The 16,647-nt window shown below is 37.6% G+C and overlaps 1 protein-coding gene and 1 non-coding gene across 2 annotated transcripts; both read right to left on the bottom strand.

Moving 5' to 3' along the window:
• Window positions 1–855: 855 nt before the first annotated feature.
• On the bottom strand, window positions 856–13,619 carry LOC145898752 (uncharacterized). Its single transcript, XM_082987342.1, has 17 exons — window positions 13,487–13,619; window positions 12,964–13,122; window positions 12,429–12,525; window positions 11,548–11,683; window positions 11,126–11,268; window positions 8,601–8,783; window positions 8,246–8,327; window positions 7,920–8,116; window positions 7,343–7,538; window positions 6,961–7,107; window positions 6,565–6,682; window positions 4,517–4,649; window positions 3,649–3,802; window positions 3,230–3,399; window positions 2,999–3,168; window positions 2,571–2,693; window positions 856–2,358 (listed from the first exon to the last, which is right to left on the bottom strand). Exons 2-17 carry the CDS (start codon window positions 13,099–13,101, stop codon window positions 2,023–2,025), a joined length of 2,523 nt encoding a protein of 840 aa, XP_082843468.1. The 5' UTR covers window positions 13,102–13,122; window positions 13,487–13,619; the 3' UTR covers window positions 856–2,022.
• Window positions 13,620–15,023: 1,404 nt separating this feature from the next.
• On the bottom strand, window positions 15,024–15,136 carry LOC145887873 (U5 spliceosomal RNA). The gene has a single exon (XR_014399353.1). It is a non-coding gene; the product is annotated as a U5 spliceosomal RNA (small nuclear RNA).
• Window positions 15,137–16,647: the final 1,511 nt, after the last annotated feature.

Genomic DNA, 16,647 nt, shown 5'->3' with positions numbered 1-16,647 from the left:
TTGTTGTTTCAGACCTGGGAGCGCTGCACACCAACATCACAACGTGCGATTGACCATCAGCAAGACCTAAGATGATTCAACAAGCGCAACCTCCATACGATCCCGACCAACCAAAACCACTACGTTTGGACTGTCCTCGGGACGTTAAGGTCTGTCGATATGGATCATAGGAAACGTTCTGAGAACCGAGTTGGCGTTTGCGTTTCGATGGGTTTTGCTTTGGCCAGCACGGCCGGGTGGCCACCTTTTCGTCACATGCAGCTTGTCGCAACCCATCACCTCCCAGTGCGACTGGCTGCGATACTACGACAGACGGTGATCCTCCGTGAGGAAATCACCTTTACATGGGCGCCTGACTCGATAACCTTCATGGTTTTATCGGTGCCCATGTCGTTTCATTTCCTTGTATATTGTTCTTTGCGTAGTCGCTTTTTTGGCAAAATAAACATGATTTGATTTGATTTAAAACCACAAACCAGAGCTCTTTTATTTTTTGATTGGCCAATGTGCCAACATTCACAAAATGAATCGGAATTTCATCAGTAGGTGTCCCGATAAAAAATACAATCGGCTGTCAGGGGATAAGTTGCAGAAAAAAAGGTTGGGAACCAATGCAGAACTGCCTGCGTTCCTAAATTATATTATTCGCATACAAATTATGGCGCACTGCAGCATGGTACGGGTTATTAAGTTAATGAATTTACATTGAGAATGATTGCAGTTATATTCGGAGCATCTGAAAAATAAATTTCGTAGCAGCTGGATGGGCTGTATTGTTTGTTTTCAAAATTTATAAAACCATGAGTTATGTTCCTAACTTCTTTATTGCTCTAATAAAAACGAACATTACTTCTATTGCCTTTATTCACGTAACAGTGAATTACACACAAAAACAACGGAAAGACGAGGGAAAGTGGGCACTTGAAACTTTAAACCTACAGTGACGTTCAAGAGTAAACCAGGATGAAGCTCATGACGTTTCGATAGGAATTTGGGGTGTGGGCCAATTCATTTACAAGAACAAGTAACTTAAGGAACGGAAATACATTGCTAAAGATTTCCTTGCAAAATGACCGCAATAGACATGTTTCCACAGAAAGTAAGGGAAAAATATTAAACAATCAACATCTAACAACAAATATGTAAATTTTTCCTTTGAGGTGAATGTAAGTCTCGGCAATAAATTGTTATTTTCGATGCAAGGTTCAGTTTAGGGTGCTGACACGTTCGAGATGACAATGGGGCGAATAATAATATTTGTGACGCCAAAAAACACATGGAAATAGCACCGTAAACAAATTGGAACACACACCTTTACCGAACGCAGAAAAAACAATTGATAAACCACTATGAAAGCATAAGATTTAAGCGAAAACCATTGAAACAATTTTGTTACCAAGCAACCAGACTATTCGTACCGGTCCAAAAACCAACGATTTTACCAATGATATTTTTGGCAAAATTACAAACACAACTTCAACTTGAAAGTTAAACCAGCGAAATAGAATTGATCATTGCGAAACAATAATAGGAGAGGTATAGGGATAAACCATACATATATAATAGTTACGGCACAAAAGGAAGACGCGAAGTTATCGGTTGCGTATCTGGAAAGAAAGGTTTGTGATTTTGTGGCCAGTTTTGAAAGAATGTGCTTAGTCGAGGAAAATCCCGAATTTCGGTGCGATCTTACATGTTTTTCTAACCAGAAAATGTCGAAAAATTAATAAAGACAAGGCGAAAAAACGCATAGTGAAAGCAAAAAGTATACAAGTGAGATGAACTTTCAAAAGGAAAAACAAACTATTAGGGAAGACAATCATTTTTAATGACGTCATTAAATGCCCGAGCAGGCTTTATGGTGTGCATCGAGCAGCACGCGATAGCAAAACCTACCATAACGTCATGTTCAACCGCGATATTGCTATTCGTCAAAAAAAAGTTTCGTATGTTTAATCATTTTGCCACAACAGTTTCAATCGTCACGTGACGTTGCCTGCACCAATCACATTCAAAATCCAATTAGAGACGTTCAATTTGCGCTCCGCTTCTCAAGAACTTCGCGCTCATTTGTCTGCTGACTTGTTCATTGTTCAACTGGTCTGCGAAGCTCACTTGGTGGGGGGGACGGGTTTCCGATGACTTCCGGCGAGAGACAGAAGTAGAACTCGTGTAGCCGCTATCGTTGAGCACGTGATCGGACGACCTATGACGCATGCGAAACAATGGCGCTGTGTCGTCACAATCGAACGGGAGATCGTCGGAGGGAAGAGATGACTCGGATGACTGCTGGGATATCGGATGAGAGCTGGTGCTGGTCGTCGATTTTTTTCGCTTGGAGGGGTGAAACTTTCTGCCCTGTACGAAATTATTTGTTTTGTTTATTTTGATGAGCTACACTAACCCAAGAAACATTTAGTGCATCTCTGCAATATAAAACACACAGTACCGTTTTCATTAGATTTTATGTAATCTTGTGGTAAAATATATTGTAGCAAGACATAATACAATTTAATGAACAAGACTATTAGCTGATGTTCATCATTTGACGACTGCAAGACGTCACTAACCTGAGGATCGATGATGTAACGCAATACGTCAGCCACTGTGACCACACCGACAACCTTAGAGTCGTGAGGTGAAACAACCACAAGTAAGTTGGCATCACTGGATACGAGCAGGTCGATCACAAACTAAAACAAAACAATAATTTTCCATTTTACGGGTGACAGTTTTGGTAAAAGCTTTACAAACAAGCGCAAAAGTTAAGCCACTTTCTGTGTGCGCCAGTTTTTCTAGGACAAAAGCTACTTGTGCTACGAAAAATAACCCTCCCGTTGTTGACACAAATTTACAACAACGGCGACAACTATAAATAACAACAATGTACATTGTTTGCGCAACAATGCCACGACGTGCGTTTCCATAGAAATCCGCGTGATTTACGTACACCACCTGTCACGTGACAAAAAAGGCAAGGTCACCTCCCTCCACCTACCTGTATGGTATCTTTCAAATTACATTTCACCAGCGGATTGCTCATCGATTTATGACGCGACCGCGGTGTGACGTCACTATCTTTAAGCACCACGTTGCTAGGAAGCGATTGTTGACGTAACAATGGAGGTCGCTTGGTCGGAGGGGAGGTCAGAGGATTTGGACGTTGAACTGGACACAGTTTTTTGTTAGTAACACGAATATTGACGCACTTGATAGCGGCCTAGCTTACCACTGTGGCCTTTGACTGAGGCGCTGAGTGGTGTTGTGACTTTTCTCGTGGTCGTGTATTCGTCCAAAAGTGACGTCAAAGTATTCGTGTTTCCTTTTGCACTTGCCGCAACCGTGGGGTTGTTGGTGTTTTGTTGGATGTTGCGGCGCTGTGGCTTTGGAGATGAAAACCTAACGACCAAATAATATTGTTTGTATGAAGGAACAGAATATCAATATTAATGATAAATTAAATACGAGTGGATTAACGAATGCATTTCAATACTTTTAATACAACCTACAGATGGCTAGTACTTTTTGGGCACTACAGGTTTGTCATACTTTTTCTGTCCCACTTGCAGAAACAGCAATTAAGAAAAAATATTGCACTATTGATAAAAAAAGGCAATATCACATTTCAACTTAGCAACTTAAATCAACCTTGTATAAGCGTCCGAAATTTCAGCTTCGTCTTCGAACAGGGGGGCGAAACGACAGGAAAGGACAGTACCCAGTTTGATTGTGAGGTCACAATGCAATCCTTGCGCGGCTAACGGTATCATGTCAAGTTTGCAGAAAACATCGACAGCTTCACCTGCGGTAATTTGTGGAAATATTATTCTTATGACGTAATTAGAATGATTTTGATGAGGAATGATACTAGAACATCTAGGGACACAGCGCAAGTTAAGTAACGTAAATTATAAAGCCCTTTTTGCACACTTCATATATTTTCAATTTTGCCAAATGGCTGTAAAAACAAGGCATATATACTAATTAATTTACCTGTTTCTCTTTTATTTAATTGGCTTTTTTTACTTGTTTACAATAAAAAACGCATGTCGTAATATTAGCAAGCGGCAAACTCTTTGGTCAAAACACTCAGGCGCCCCCAGCGGCGGAACCCACTTCACTCCGTAAACATCAAATCTAACTACGCAAGAAGAGTACAAAGTGCACCCACAGCAGACGGGAGAGCACCCTGTTACTCTTCACGAGAACGTGTAAGTGCTCTTTGGTCAAATCTGTGACGTCTACAATTTGGTATTGTGACGCAGACAACGGAGGTTGAATGGGGCTGGGTGCAGTTTTGCTGCACTACCGTTTGTGTTTGCGGTGTTATGCCAAACATGCGGGATTCAGTGCAGCTATTGATACAATACAAAAGCTGCTTGTGGTACGTGGATACCAGAACGTTGCACCGCTGCTGAAATATCCCAGTACCATTGCGGCCTTAGAGGGAAATACAATAATTGCACAAAACCGCAAAAAAATTGTAGTCGAAAAAACTAAATACGCCATAAATCACCTGTATCTTGGTCGATGACGGGAATGGCCGTAAGTTTCCTGTCGACGATAAGTTGAAGTACTTCGTGCAGTGGCTGGTCACGTGTCACGGTGCTGACGTTGTCGTACGTTCCAATATTCGTCTCCTCAATACTCTGAAATCAATATTTACTCGATGAAAGGTTTATTTCCATTCCCATATCATTGGTTCCCGCTATAGAGATTAACGAAACCGCAAAACTTACGAAGTTTGGCTGTGATAAAGCTGAAAGGCCCACGAAAAGTGGCTCCAAGCAGATTTGTTGATTTAGTTAATGTGTGTATGCTACGCAAGAGCTTTGCTTGCGGGCACTTTCAATTGATCAAAATTTTCCGCCACCCTTCTTTTTTGACGGTCAAATTTTATGGAACTTTGAAAAACAATTTCAATGAAACGGCAGAAAACCTTTTAGTGATCGAGCGTACGTGTCTGGAAGAATATCTTTGTAAAATAGTGCAGTCAAAAGTTGCATTTTGTGCAAAATTGGTGTTTATGACCCAAACACAACGTTGTGTGAATCCCCCAAATCCATCAGTTAAGAAATTCAAAAGATCATTCGATTTTTGTTGTTGTCTGACAGCCCAACCCTCAAAACACGCACAGTAGTTTTGTGAGCAGTACCTCCTAATTGTATGTTTGTTTCATTCACGCGAATGTTGTAAAGATCATTTAGGTTTTTTTTACAATATTTATTTAGGCGCGAGAAAATTTATCACATTTTTTGGTGATGATAAACGTCGCAAAACAGGAGAGTGCGGCAAATAGTCGGATGATAGCCGATCAATCACACGGTTAGAAAAGCAATCTTCCAGGGGTTTGCTGCGAGCGGACGACTTGGGAGCGAGGCGTGATGTGACATACGGTGTTTTTTTAAGGAGATAAATCAATTATACTGGATGGTTGTAATTCGTCACTGTTTGGTACGAAATCCAAGGGCTGTGCTATCAAACCCCGACTAAGATAAACTGCTTTAAGTGCTTGGGATTCGAATTACGACCTAACACTTTAGGTCATGTACGTTTTACTTAATCACGTTACACGGTTCATATTGGTCACCGGTTTTCAATATTGAACGTTGCTTAGTTTCGACTGTTGTTTATTATATATCCATTGCATTTTAAAAATATATAAACAAGCATGGTCGTTAAAGCATTTCGTGATTTCTAATCTCAGTCGTGATTGGCGTAGTAAACACGTGACCTGCAACATTCATGCGGTCAATTAAAATATGGAGGTCAACAACACCACCACCTCCAACCGGGTTTCCCACTGCGTACTACTATGAGAATTGTGGGCGTGACTACGGTGGGCTACGATTGGTTGAAAGAAGATGAAAAGGGGGCGTGGCATGCAGGGTCATATTTTCTACTTATTTTGGCGTAACAGCCTCGACCATTCCCTCTGCTCATGTTATAAAAGTGGGCACTGCAAAATATTAGTGTAACCCCAGGTCCTGGCTTTCACAGCAAAGTTAATAATTTATTGTGTAATTAGGGTATCTGCAATTATGTGGCTTCATTGACTGTAGCATTACTGGCTATAATTGCATCCTTATCGTTTCCAAGAGCTAAGCTAACAAAACAACGCAAACAAAATAACAAATGAAGATTATTTTAAACGAACTTTTTTGTTCCTGTTTTGTGATCAGAATACAAATGCATTATACAATTTTTACAAATGTTTGTTTTTGCTTATGGGCTTTTGATCACAAAATCATTTTGTGGTTTCTAATCAAAGTACAAATAAACTTTCATCAGAAAGAGATAATCTCCAGATACAATATACACTCCTGAAACATTTGCCAAAACACTGACATCACTAACTCAGGCAATCACACACAGCTAATAAAGAGAGAAGAATAATCAGGGCTGAAAAAAGTGCAAAACAATTTGACCTGTGCTTCTGTACTCAAAGTTATGATAACTGTATTTGTATGAAACATAGCATGGCCTCACACAATTATTTTCGCCACACTTTTTATGTTTTTGTTTCCATTGGCTTCGATTTGCCATAAAAATGTTTTGAATTACCTTCGATATGAAAGACGGGGTCGGAAGCTCGTTCATGAAGAGGAAGAGAAAGCGCAGAATTCGCTTGTGGTTGATTATATGCAAGATGTCCCCACTTGATTGATCAAAGATTGGAACACTGAAAAAATAAAAAAAAGTGGGTTGTAGATATATTGGAAATGCATGTCACATGTGTAAACAATACACTGAGATTCCTGAGTGCACTTTAAGGAATAAGAATTTTTCACACAGACTTGGGCATACAATATCATCAACCTTGGACAATGTCCCCTGGACACTGAATGTTTCTAGTAACTTTTTGTGTAACAGTAAATGGTTTCTTGACAACAAGCTGGAAAGTTTAGCATAAATTTATTTGTTAAATTTAGAGAAAAGTTTAATCATTGAGGTACTTGCCCGTGGTAATTTCCCACAAACAATGTTTGTAGTGAATGGAGAAGTGTGTCTTTGGGAGTAACGCTTTCAAACTGGGGTTGCTGACCAAGAAGTTTCCTCCAAGTTGCAAGGGTTTCACCCTCTAATAATTCCAGATTTTTTCCTTGCCTTAAACAAAAATGACAGTTTGCCTGTGATGTTAAAAATATTGACCAATTGTCATGTAATTGCACAGAACTAAATGTAAAATCAACTTGTATTAGGTAAGAATAGCATATTTTTGACACATCATAACATTTAAGTAGCACAAAGAAAATGAAACTATTATATGATGATATGAGGCATAGTTTTACACTTCAGCAATCTGCATTGTGAAAGGTTTACCATGGAATGCTAAAAATACCTGTAGCATGTTGTAAGTACGTGGATGAAATCAGTAACAGTCAACATTCCGACATATTGTGACAAGGTGGAGTCCCATAAGGGAGCGGATCGCACGGCATTCGCAATGAGAGCGTGAAAAGCTTTTCCAGCAACTAGGCCAGTGTCAAACACAACAAGCTTGCAACTTGTCGGCATGATGTCGTAACAAGTGTGTTCTGAAGAAAAATATAGAATCACATTGACATTGTTGATGCTACACAGAAGCATATGTTAGCTGGAAAAATAACACAACACATTTTTTTGACGGTGTTGGGATGCTAAATTTCATTTGTGTACTTGTTCATAATTCTGTGGTGGACGGGATGCAAAATATTAAATCAAATCATTCTATTTTGAATGAAAAAATAAGAAATATAGTGGGTTGGGCATCAATAAAACCATAAAAGTTATCCAGTCAGGTGCCAAGATTATAATAAATACTCTTGCTGTCGCCATGAGGCTAACATAACAAAGCACAATGTATTGGTATTAGTGAACCCTACACACAAATATGTCACATCCCTAAAAAAGCAAAGAAAACCTCAAGTCACACCCACCATCAAAAAACCGCTGGTAGATCAAGTCAGCTTCAGGGTTGATATAAAGCGGGGATCGGAATACTGGTGTTGTTTCTATTGAATTGTTGTGGTTGGCGTCGCTGTGAACTGGCGTTGTTTCATCTTCTTCATGAAGTGACATTGCTGCGAGCGATTCTCCTAATTCGCTTCCCGAACCAGTGCTGTGTCTACCAATGCTGTTAAAAAACACAAACTTAACAGCTAATCAATGAATGTTTGTGTGAATATAGTGCATGTTTAAAATTTAAAGCAAACATCATAACAAGTGGAATTAATTATTCTACCAAGGATACACAAAATCCAACCTTTCGTTCATATCAAACATCTGCCTTCCTTCTTCAACTTTCAGGAGTGAATTTGAGCTTGGAGCAGCTGAATTTAAATTACCTGAAACAAATGTTGAAAGCATGACATTAAATCAATATTCAGAAATACATTTTAAAAAGATTTGTTGCAAGAATTATTTTAAAAGATATTCTAGATACCAACACTGTGAATCTGGTTTTATGAAAACTTGACATTCTACACCTGATTTAATGTGAAGGAGCCATATGGAAATAAAAGAGATTCATTGGTTTTTACAGTAAATATTGTTGATATTACCAGTCATATAAAATTGCAATGTAATATCACACATTAGAATTATGAAAAGCAAATTACTTTCTGATCCAGAGTCTTCTTTCTTCTTCTTGAGGCTCCCACTTCGAGATAAACGTTTGCCCAACTTTCTCAGGGCAGATAAACGACTTCTGTGCATACTCGATTTTTTGTTTGAATCAGATTCCGACCAAGCACGTCTTCTTGGGTCCTCCTGGACGTCATTTTGTGTCACCACAGGAATGCCTGGGAAATAGAACCTATTATATATTCTTTCAATGAAACAAGAAACCATGTTTGTTTTGGGAAGGAAATAGTAACAAAATCATAAATTGATTTTTTTCAGTTGGAGCAGAATATCTGTGCAAAAAAACTAAATACAGCTTCAGTTTTTAATTAAAATTACATAAGCCTAGGCACAAAGAGTCATTTGGTAATCCAACATACAAACAAAAAAACAACACATCCCCTGACACTAATAACATTGGATGTTTCGACCGATGCCATCCTGTTTGTCAAGTAAGGCACAAGACAAATAACAAGCTAGGGACAAACAAATTTCCTGTTTAGGCAACAACAAGTCAGCTCCAAAGTCACATTGTAAGGGTTAGCATTATTGTGTCATTGCTTGATATCATGTATAGGAATAAGAATTTTTACAAAACAATCACAAAGTGATGAAACACTGTAAAGAGGTCTTCGAAAAAATATCGAATTATTTTCATCAACAAACAGCTATTACCAAATAAAAACAAGTATTTTTTTGTACACAAACTGATAATATGTATATTTTTGACAATGTATCAAAAATTTTTTAACTACATTTTGAGAAGAATTTACAAATTGTGGGCTTTTTTGTAGTGACAATTTAATAGCACACAGCAAGAAGAAATTCCACCCAAAAAATAATTGGTGGTTACATTCAAAGTCAAGCAGCGTTACGAACTTCCATTGTAAGGTGGCTCCGCAATGAATTGCTTGATCGTAACCAGGGAGTTAGGCCCAACCCACGCCTATTCTCATAGGCTAAAACTATACAACTGTAAATTCACAAACTTGTAGCGCTTGAATAAACATCACCACAAACTAATATTTACCAAATAACATGTAGTGAAAATAAATAAAAACTTCTTGGTTCACTTGATGAAACCATGTTAATTCTGGTATCCAAGAATATTAAAAAACCTATACAGATCAAACTACCCAAGATCTGATGAAAAACAGTAAAGATCAAAGGAGACCATTGTAATTTGATGACATAATAAAGCTACCGGTAGTCAGTGCACACAAGACCCACAAAAACCACACGACGGAACAAACTGCAGTTGCCTGTCTGCAACTGGTTGTGAACAAAATATTTACTCATCATATCAGAAGAATGGTGCTCATTTTATTATTTGTCGTAGAGTGTGAATGGGTGTGTTTGCTTTAGGCTGAGCTCGGTTGTGTGGAACATTAACCAGACATATCGCACGTGAGATACCGCTGGGAGGAGGAGGTTGGATAAACTATGGCTTTAACAGACATCATGAGAGTGGCCCTTAATGTGGATCATTGCCAAAACATGTAGTTGAAAAAGTTCCAACCTAATTTTGGTTAAACTTAAGATAAAGGACTTTATGTTGATATAGTATTCTTTGGTCATAAGATTATGAAAAGTAAACAATTAAGAGTAAACAGGATTAAGGAAATGTAATTCTCCATATATTGCTAACAATATGACTAAGCTAGATAAAAAACATTGTTTTGACAAAGTTAATTAATAGTTTCTGTTAACAATAAAAAAGGACCTGTTAAACTACATACAGGACAAAAATATAGAAGAAAAAGAAAACTAAAACACAATGATGTCAATAGAGGAGCAAAAATTGTTAACTGTCTGGAATAACATAAATCAATGCAGCAATGTGTTAAGTGTTGCAAGTATTTGCATATTTCCGGAACTCTTTTGCAGCCACATCCTGTGTGGAACTGCATTAGCACAGCATGCTTCGCAGCTATACACGTGCCGGCATGATATGCTGCTGGGCAAAAATAACTTATGATACAAAATTACTCAGCTTGATATTTCTGTTGTTTGTAGTTGACTAATTGATAACGGGGACATGAATGCAATGTCTCAATGCATTATGTGACAAACTCAAACACAGCTGATATGTTTTGTTAATGTCGTCAACTACAGTGTTTCACATATATGACATTAACAATTCCAAAAAGCTGTCCCAACAATACATGTTTTCTTCTTCACTAGTCCATGTCGATTGAATGCATCACGACAAAAGCTTACACATGCAACGGACCATTTCAGGGTTCTAATTGTTAAGCTTTGAACACAGGTAATACAACAAAGAAATTCATCATCACTTAATAAAGGTATATTTTTTGTTCTGGTGTTTTTTTTTGTTTTCACTTTTAAAATTATCTTGCTAGTAATACACTTGTGGCCCTACTTCCAGTTTAAATCTCTTGAGAATTCAGTATTCAGTGTGCAATTCAGCATATAATTTAAAAATTATTTGTTTAGCAGCACCTCCACTCACAAAAAAATACTTTGCAAAAAAAAGTTTGTATCTGGTAGTGCTTCTTACCAGACAAAACAGAAGATCTTTGTGGAGGCGACTGTAGTTGGCTTTCTGAACCATTTGATAGTGGCATCCTTTCTGATTCGCTTGTGGTTCTCATCATAAGACGACGGTGGGCAAAACCATTGTTGTAGTCGTTGCTTCTTGCTCTGCATGTAAATGTTAAAATATATGTTGTAACAGTTAAATGCCAAAAAAAAACTAATACATAAACTTGTAATTAAATGAAAAAAGTTCCTCACATGTATCTGGGGTCTTATCGATAAATTAAGTTTTAAACCTCTTAGACTAGGCAATAGAAAAGCAATTAAAGGCTCAACAAGGTTTGGCAGAGTTTGACACTGGCTACGTGCAGCATGTCATCATTTTATGTTACAAGGAAACAAACATCGATCATAACTCGATCCTCATTTGAATCAGACACTTACCGGGACACAGGCTTGTGCTGGTAATAACCACGAGGGGTGCTGTAGTATTGGAACATAACTGAAGTGCTTCGTGGTGACATACTGTACACGTTCATTGGCGTTCCACTTTGGTTGCTGTTTACCGACCTTGAAAATGCTGCCAACAAATTTAACTCAATTAATTCGAGTGTAATGAATATGTGGAATTCCTAACATTGTTCTTGATGTTTTTGAATTATGAAGGTTTTTTGAATGCAATTTGTCATCTAATTGTTTTTGCATCAGGCATTGAAAAAAACACAAGGTAAACAACATAACCATGTATCACATAGGGTACAATGTATCAATATACTGCTGAATTCCCAACAGAAACAAAACTAATACATAAACTTTATCCTAGCAATTTATTGGAAATCCGGAAAAGACGGGGTACTATAAAAACGCAAATGTCCGTAAAGTGGGGAACAAAAGCAAACAATGAATCAATTGTCGCCACAAAAATCAATGGAAGACAAACAGTGGGACCATGCTTTCCAGTTCACAATAGCGCTTAAGGCACAACACCACACTTCAATTGAATAAAGTGATCTGGAGTTTGTGGTCATGTTTATAACATGTTCTGCATTGTGCACTATGTGTTTTTTGTAAGATTGATAGTAAACGTATATTTTCAAACTTTATAACTGCCATTTGTCTATACCAGGCAATAGCTTAGTTTTAAAAACACACACACACATATATATATATATATACCACAAAACAGAAATTAATAAGTTAAGACAAACAAGTATATACATGGACATATAATAACTACCAATTGAAGCCATCTATGCCGCCAGATTGTGAATATTTAGACAAATCTAAAATCATCACAAAACTCACAATATTTACAAAATACCAACCAGTTATAGGGGAGCCATCACAGTCATTCCTAGTCTCAGCTATGGAATCACCCGAGCTGCTTGAGTCATTAACTGTCCCACGATGAAGACTGGATGCCTACACATTAACATTTGAACCTCATAATTAAAAGCTGGGCATGGCTATGTAAGCCATCGCACATGAACCAATCACATGCAGCCTAGCCGCAGAAAGGTTTGGATGCCAAGCTGTGGCATTTTGTACAAATGACAGATTAACTTGATGGTTTTTGCTAAAAACTGTTTTAAGTTGTGCTGCTCATTTATACTTGTGATGGTTAAGTGGCCTTTACTAGCCTAAAAATGTTGTGCCATAGATATCATGGTGTTGAAACAGTCATTATCTTCAAAATACAGACATGCAAAAAATATACGATGATAAAGTTAACAACAAAGTTTTCAAGACTTTTCTCAAAAAGCCTGTAACCGTAACGGTTATGTAAATGTGTAACAAAACTCAGCTGCCCATCCAAGCATAAACATCATTTACAACCCACAATGACACAAGTAAACCAACCTGTGAGGGAATAGGGATGCTCATGGCTGCACTGTTAACATTGCTCTTTACCGTCTTAGCACTTTGATTTGAAGTCCCATTAGATTTTTTGTAATGCATGCTGCCATTGGCAGTTACCGATGGTCCATGATGCAACATGATAACATCCAATATCAGGCACTGAAGTAAATTTTGAGAATATAATTTTTAACCAATAGTTGATTGGAAAATTTTCATTAAACATGCAATTCTTACTGCTAAAGAAATTCAAATACAAAAAACTATTCCATTTATTCCAATGTCATCAATTAAACACTGTTTTGTATGTTCTATTTTTGTCCATAAAGATTATTTATTTACAGGAAACTGTGATGCACAAAACAATTTACCATACATAAGACGAGTGATGCCATAAACCAATGTATATTATGACACTTTGCTTGACAAGTGAATCACTTAAAAATCAAAGACTTTTGTGACACATTGCTATCAGTGGCTCAGCTAAAACAAAATCATCACCAGCCAAAATTGAACAACACCTCACCTTATCTCCTGGTTTACAATTGCCTGATTAACAACGCAGTCCTAGTCAGTATTAAGTGAACTTTAAAAATCCATGTTTAGTATTTTATACATGCTTTGTATTACCTGTAAAAACATAACATATAATTTAGTAAAACTGCAATAATTATGGGGTATGCACAAGGTGCTGAATTGATGCATGTTTACCAGAATTATTTACCATGCAAACCATTGTGCAACCTAAAACCAGGACAGGTTCTTCTGGACTTTAAAGTTGCACATATATAGGCTACATGATTTATTGATAATTAGTAGGCTCTGTGAAAGTATGCCAAACATTTTAAATTACAATGCCAAGGCAACATAGTTGCAAACATGCAAAAAGCTTTGTCATGTTTTCAGAAAAATTTACCGCAGCAAAAATGCCCCAAGGTATGATTATGTTTGTGTCTAAATATCAAGCAATCCCAATAAAACAACTAAGTTAAAACTACTACAATTATAAAACAGGTCTAATTGCAAGGTTTATGAGAACAAAATGTTTATAACAAGTTAATAAGCTGCAATTAAGAATTTCCAAACCAAACCAAATGAAACCAGAAGTCATATTAGGCTAAACAATAAATAACACAAAAAAGTGATCTGTTTTTTATTACAAAGCGTATATTTAAGAGTACCTAACTCAAGGAAAAATGCGATGTTTTTAGCAACAAATACAGCCCTAACAGATTCGCCTAATTAAATTTTATCACATATTGGCGTAAATAAAGAATAAATCTCACAGCAATCCAATTGCGCTTTTGAATGTTACAAATATACCTAACAGATGCAAATCGCGTAATATTTCCCGAATCAATTTCCTCTGAACTCCGAATTCACATGCGGTTAAGAAACACTTAACGCTGCACGTCGTTCCCTGCAGCAAAAACATATTTTTTTCCACAACACGAGGTTTGTTTACCAAAACTTCTACACGAGGCTCATACGTCATTTGTCAAACCCTGACCACGTGACACCCGCTTTAGATACGCGTTGAGGCGTGACCATCGGCTCTGGAACTACAGTGTTCGGGCAATGAAGGTTTATAAAATGACAATCCATACTGTATAGTGCATACAAAACTTTAATTTGAAACAAACAACTTTATTATAGTGTTAAAGATGCATGTATCAATCTTTTCGGTGAAACATGTACTTATTTATGTGAGGAAACGAACGAAAAACTTTGTTTGAATCGCTCCGCCCCCTCTGCTTTGAGAAATATATTTCAATATGTCGTTGCTTGGCGGTCGACGATACTGCCTAGGGCTATTATCAGTTGAGTCATCAATGTTTTACTTTTCGAGTCCATTGGTTTAAGACTTAGTAGATAAAAGTTAAAGACACGTTATCTTAAAACACAGTTTGATGTCGAAAGACAAGCAAAATGTCCAAGTTTGAACTGCATGATATTTTAGCAGCTCAAGAAGAAATATAGCAAGACGTAAAGTTAAACGTGGAAAAGCCTGTATGTTAGCTCTTCGGTGTAGTATCACTTAAGCAATCCCAACAACAACAGTAACCCCGCCAGAGCAGGGGAGAAAAATTAGAAAAGACTCATTGAAATGTTCCTCCCCACGGAAATCTTTAGTAAAAGGCGAAAGATTTATGCGTGTGAAGAGAAACCAGAGTACCTGCTCCTACAGTCGCGATCGCGTCGTTCGGCGCTGGTAATCTTCTGTTTGTGGGCCCTGTTGCGTACTTTTTTCTTTTTCGCACAATTTAATGAAATGACCTTTTAAAGTAAACCTTTTAAAGTAATACTACAGTATGTACGATTAGAAAGTACCAAAAATTTACCATCGTGAAGTTCGAAATGGTAGTCTGGAGCCCTCTTTAGCAGTAATTATCATGCCTTTAGCAAATAAGCGCCTTTAAGGACCTTTACCAAAATACATGCAGAGGCAATCGAATATCCTTTATTTGAAATTTCAAAGTTGTTATGCTGCTACACATACCACCAAAATAAAAAAGTAATTTTTTAAACCTGTTTGCACTTTCTGCTGCAGCACGAGAATTTACTGCTTTCTACAACTCACAATATGTCTTATATCTACTAATGACGGCACAATTAATATTATCATATCTCAAAAGACATCTTTAGTAAACCACGCCACACAACATACAATAACAACAGCCTGTGTTGAGCCACAGTCGGTACCATTGTTTGCGCCCAATATCAAACAATGCTGATGTAACCGATTTATTGTCACGCCGAACCCTTATGACCTGGTATGTCGTAACAACTCATGCGTAACAGGCTTGTTTTACACGTGATGTGAATTTGTTGATTATTTCCACGAGACCAATCGGAATGTGTCATTGTGGCGTAATATTAAAGCGACTGCATTGATCATCCGATTGCTCCATTTCTACGCAATTTTCGATATGACGTCAAACACGAGGTAATAACAGATCAGTTTACAAAGTGACAAAAAAGGTTTCTGACTGATCAGGCAACCAATGATTTAAGATTTCCTTAAACGACTCAGAGTAAGAACCAAAACGCTCATAATTAGGTTGTGCTATCCAAATTTTAAACCTGCAGGGTTACAAGTATTCTGCTTTTTGCTGCAAAAATTTAATATATTTCGCATTCTTGTCTGCACTGGTGCGTCTAAAACAGTTTAGCACAGCGCAATATCACCAGTAATCCATATTTAGTAAAAATAAGTAGGCTACGTTGACACGAGAAAACTAAGCACGTAAGTCAAAAATAAGCACGTTTCTTGGAAATAAGCACGTTTCTTGGAAATAAGCACAATTGAATTTTCCAGGTCACTGCTCGTAAATTAAAAAAAATCTTTGAAACAAGCACGGTATGGCGACCTGAACTTTTTGCAACAACCGACTGAATCCGTATAAACCCTCTTAACCCTAAACAACTTACGCCTCGTTTCGAATGAAATAATTTGATTGCGATTGTGACGTCACGCGCGAAACATTGCCCGTAATTGTAAGCACACAAGTGGGATTTGCTCAAGAGAATATCGTTTCTGTGTAAATTTCTAGCCTCCGGCTACTAAGTGCATGTTTTGCAACAACTATTTGGTTGGTGCTGTTGCTGTTTTCGGGGCGCTTACTAAAACACGCGCTATTTCCATGACAGAGTTACAAGCTGCACGCAGGAAAACAAATGTCGCAG

This window comes from Ascidia mentula, chromosome 1, assembly GCF_947561715.1.
Source record: "Ascidia mentula chromosome 1, kaAscMent1.1, whole genome shotgun sequence".
Lineage (NCBI taxonomy): Eukaryota > Metazoa > Chordata > Ascidiacea > Phlebobranchia > Ascidiidae > Ascidia > Ascidia mentula.
This window is presented reverse-complemented; position numbering and strand designations above follow the sequence as displayed.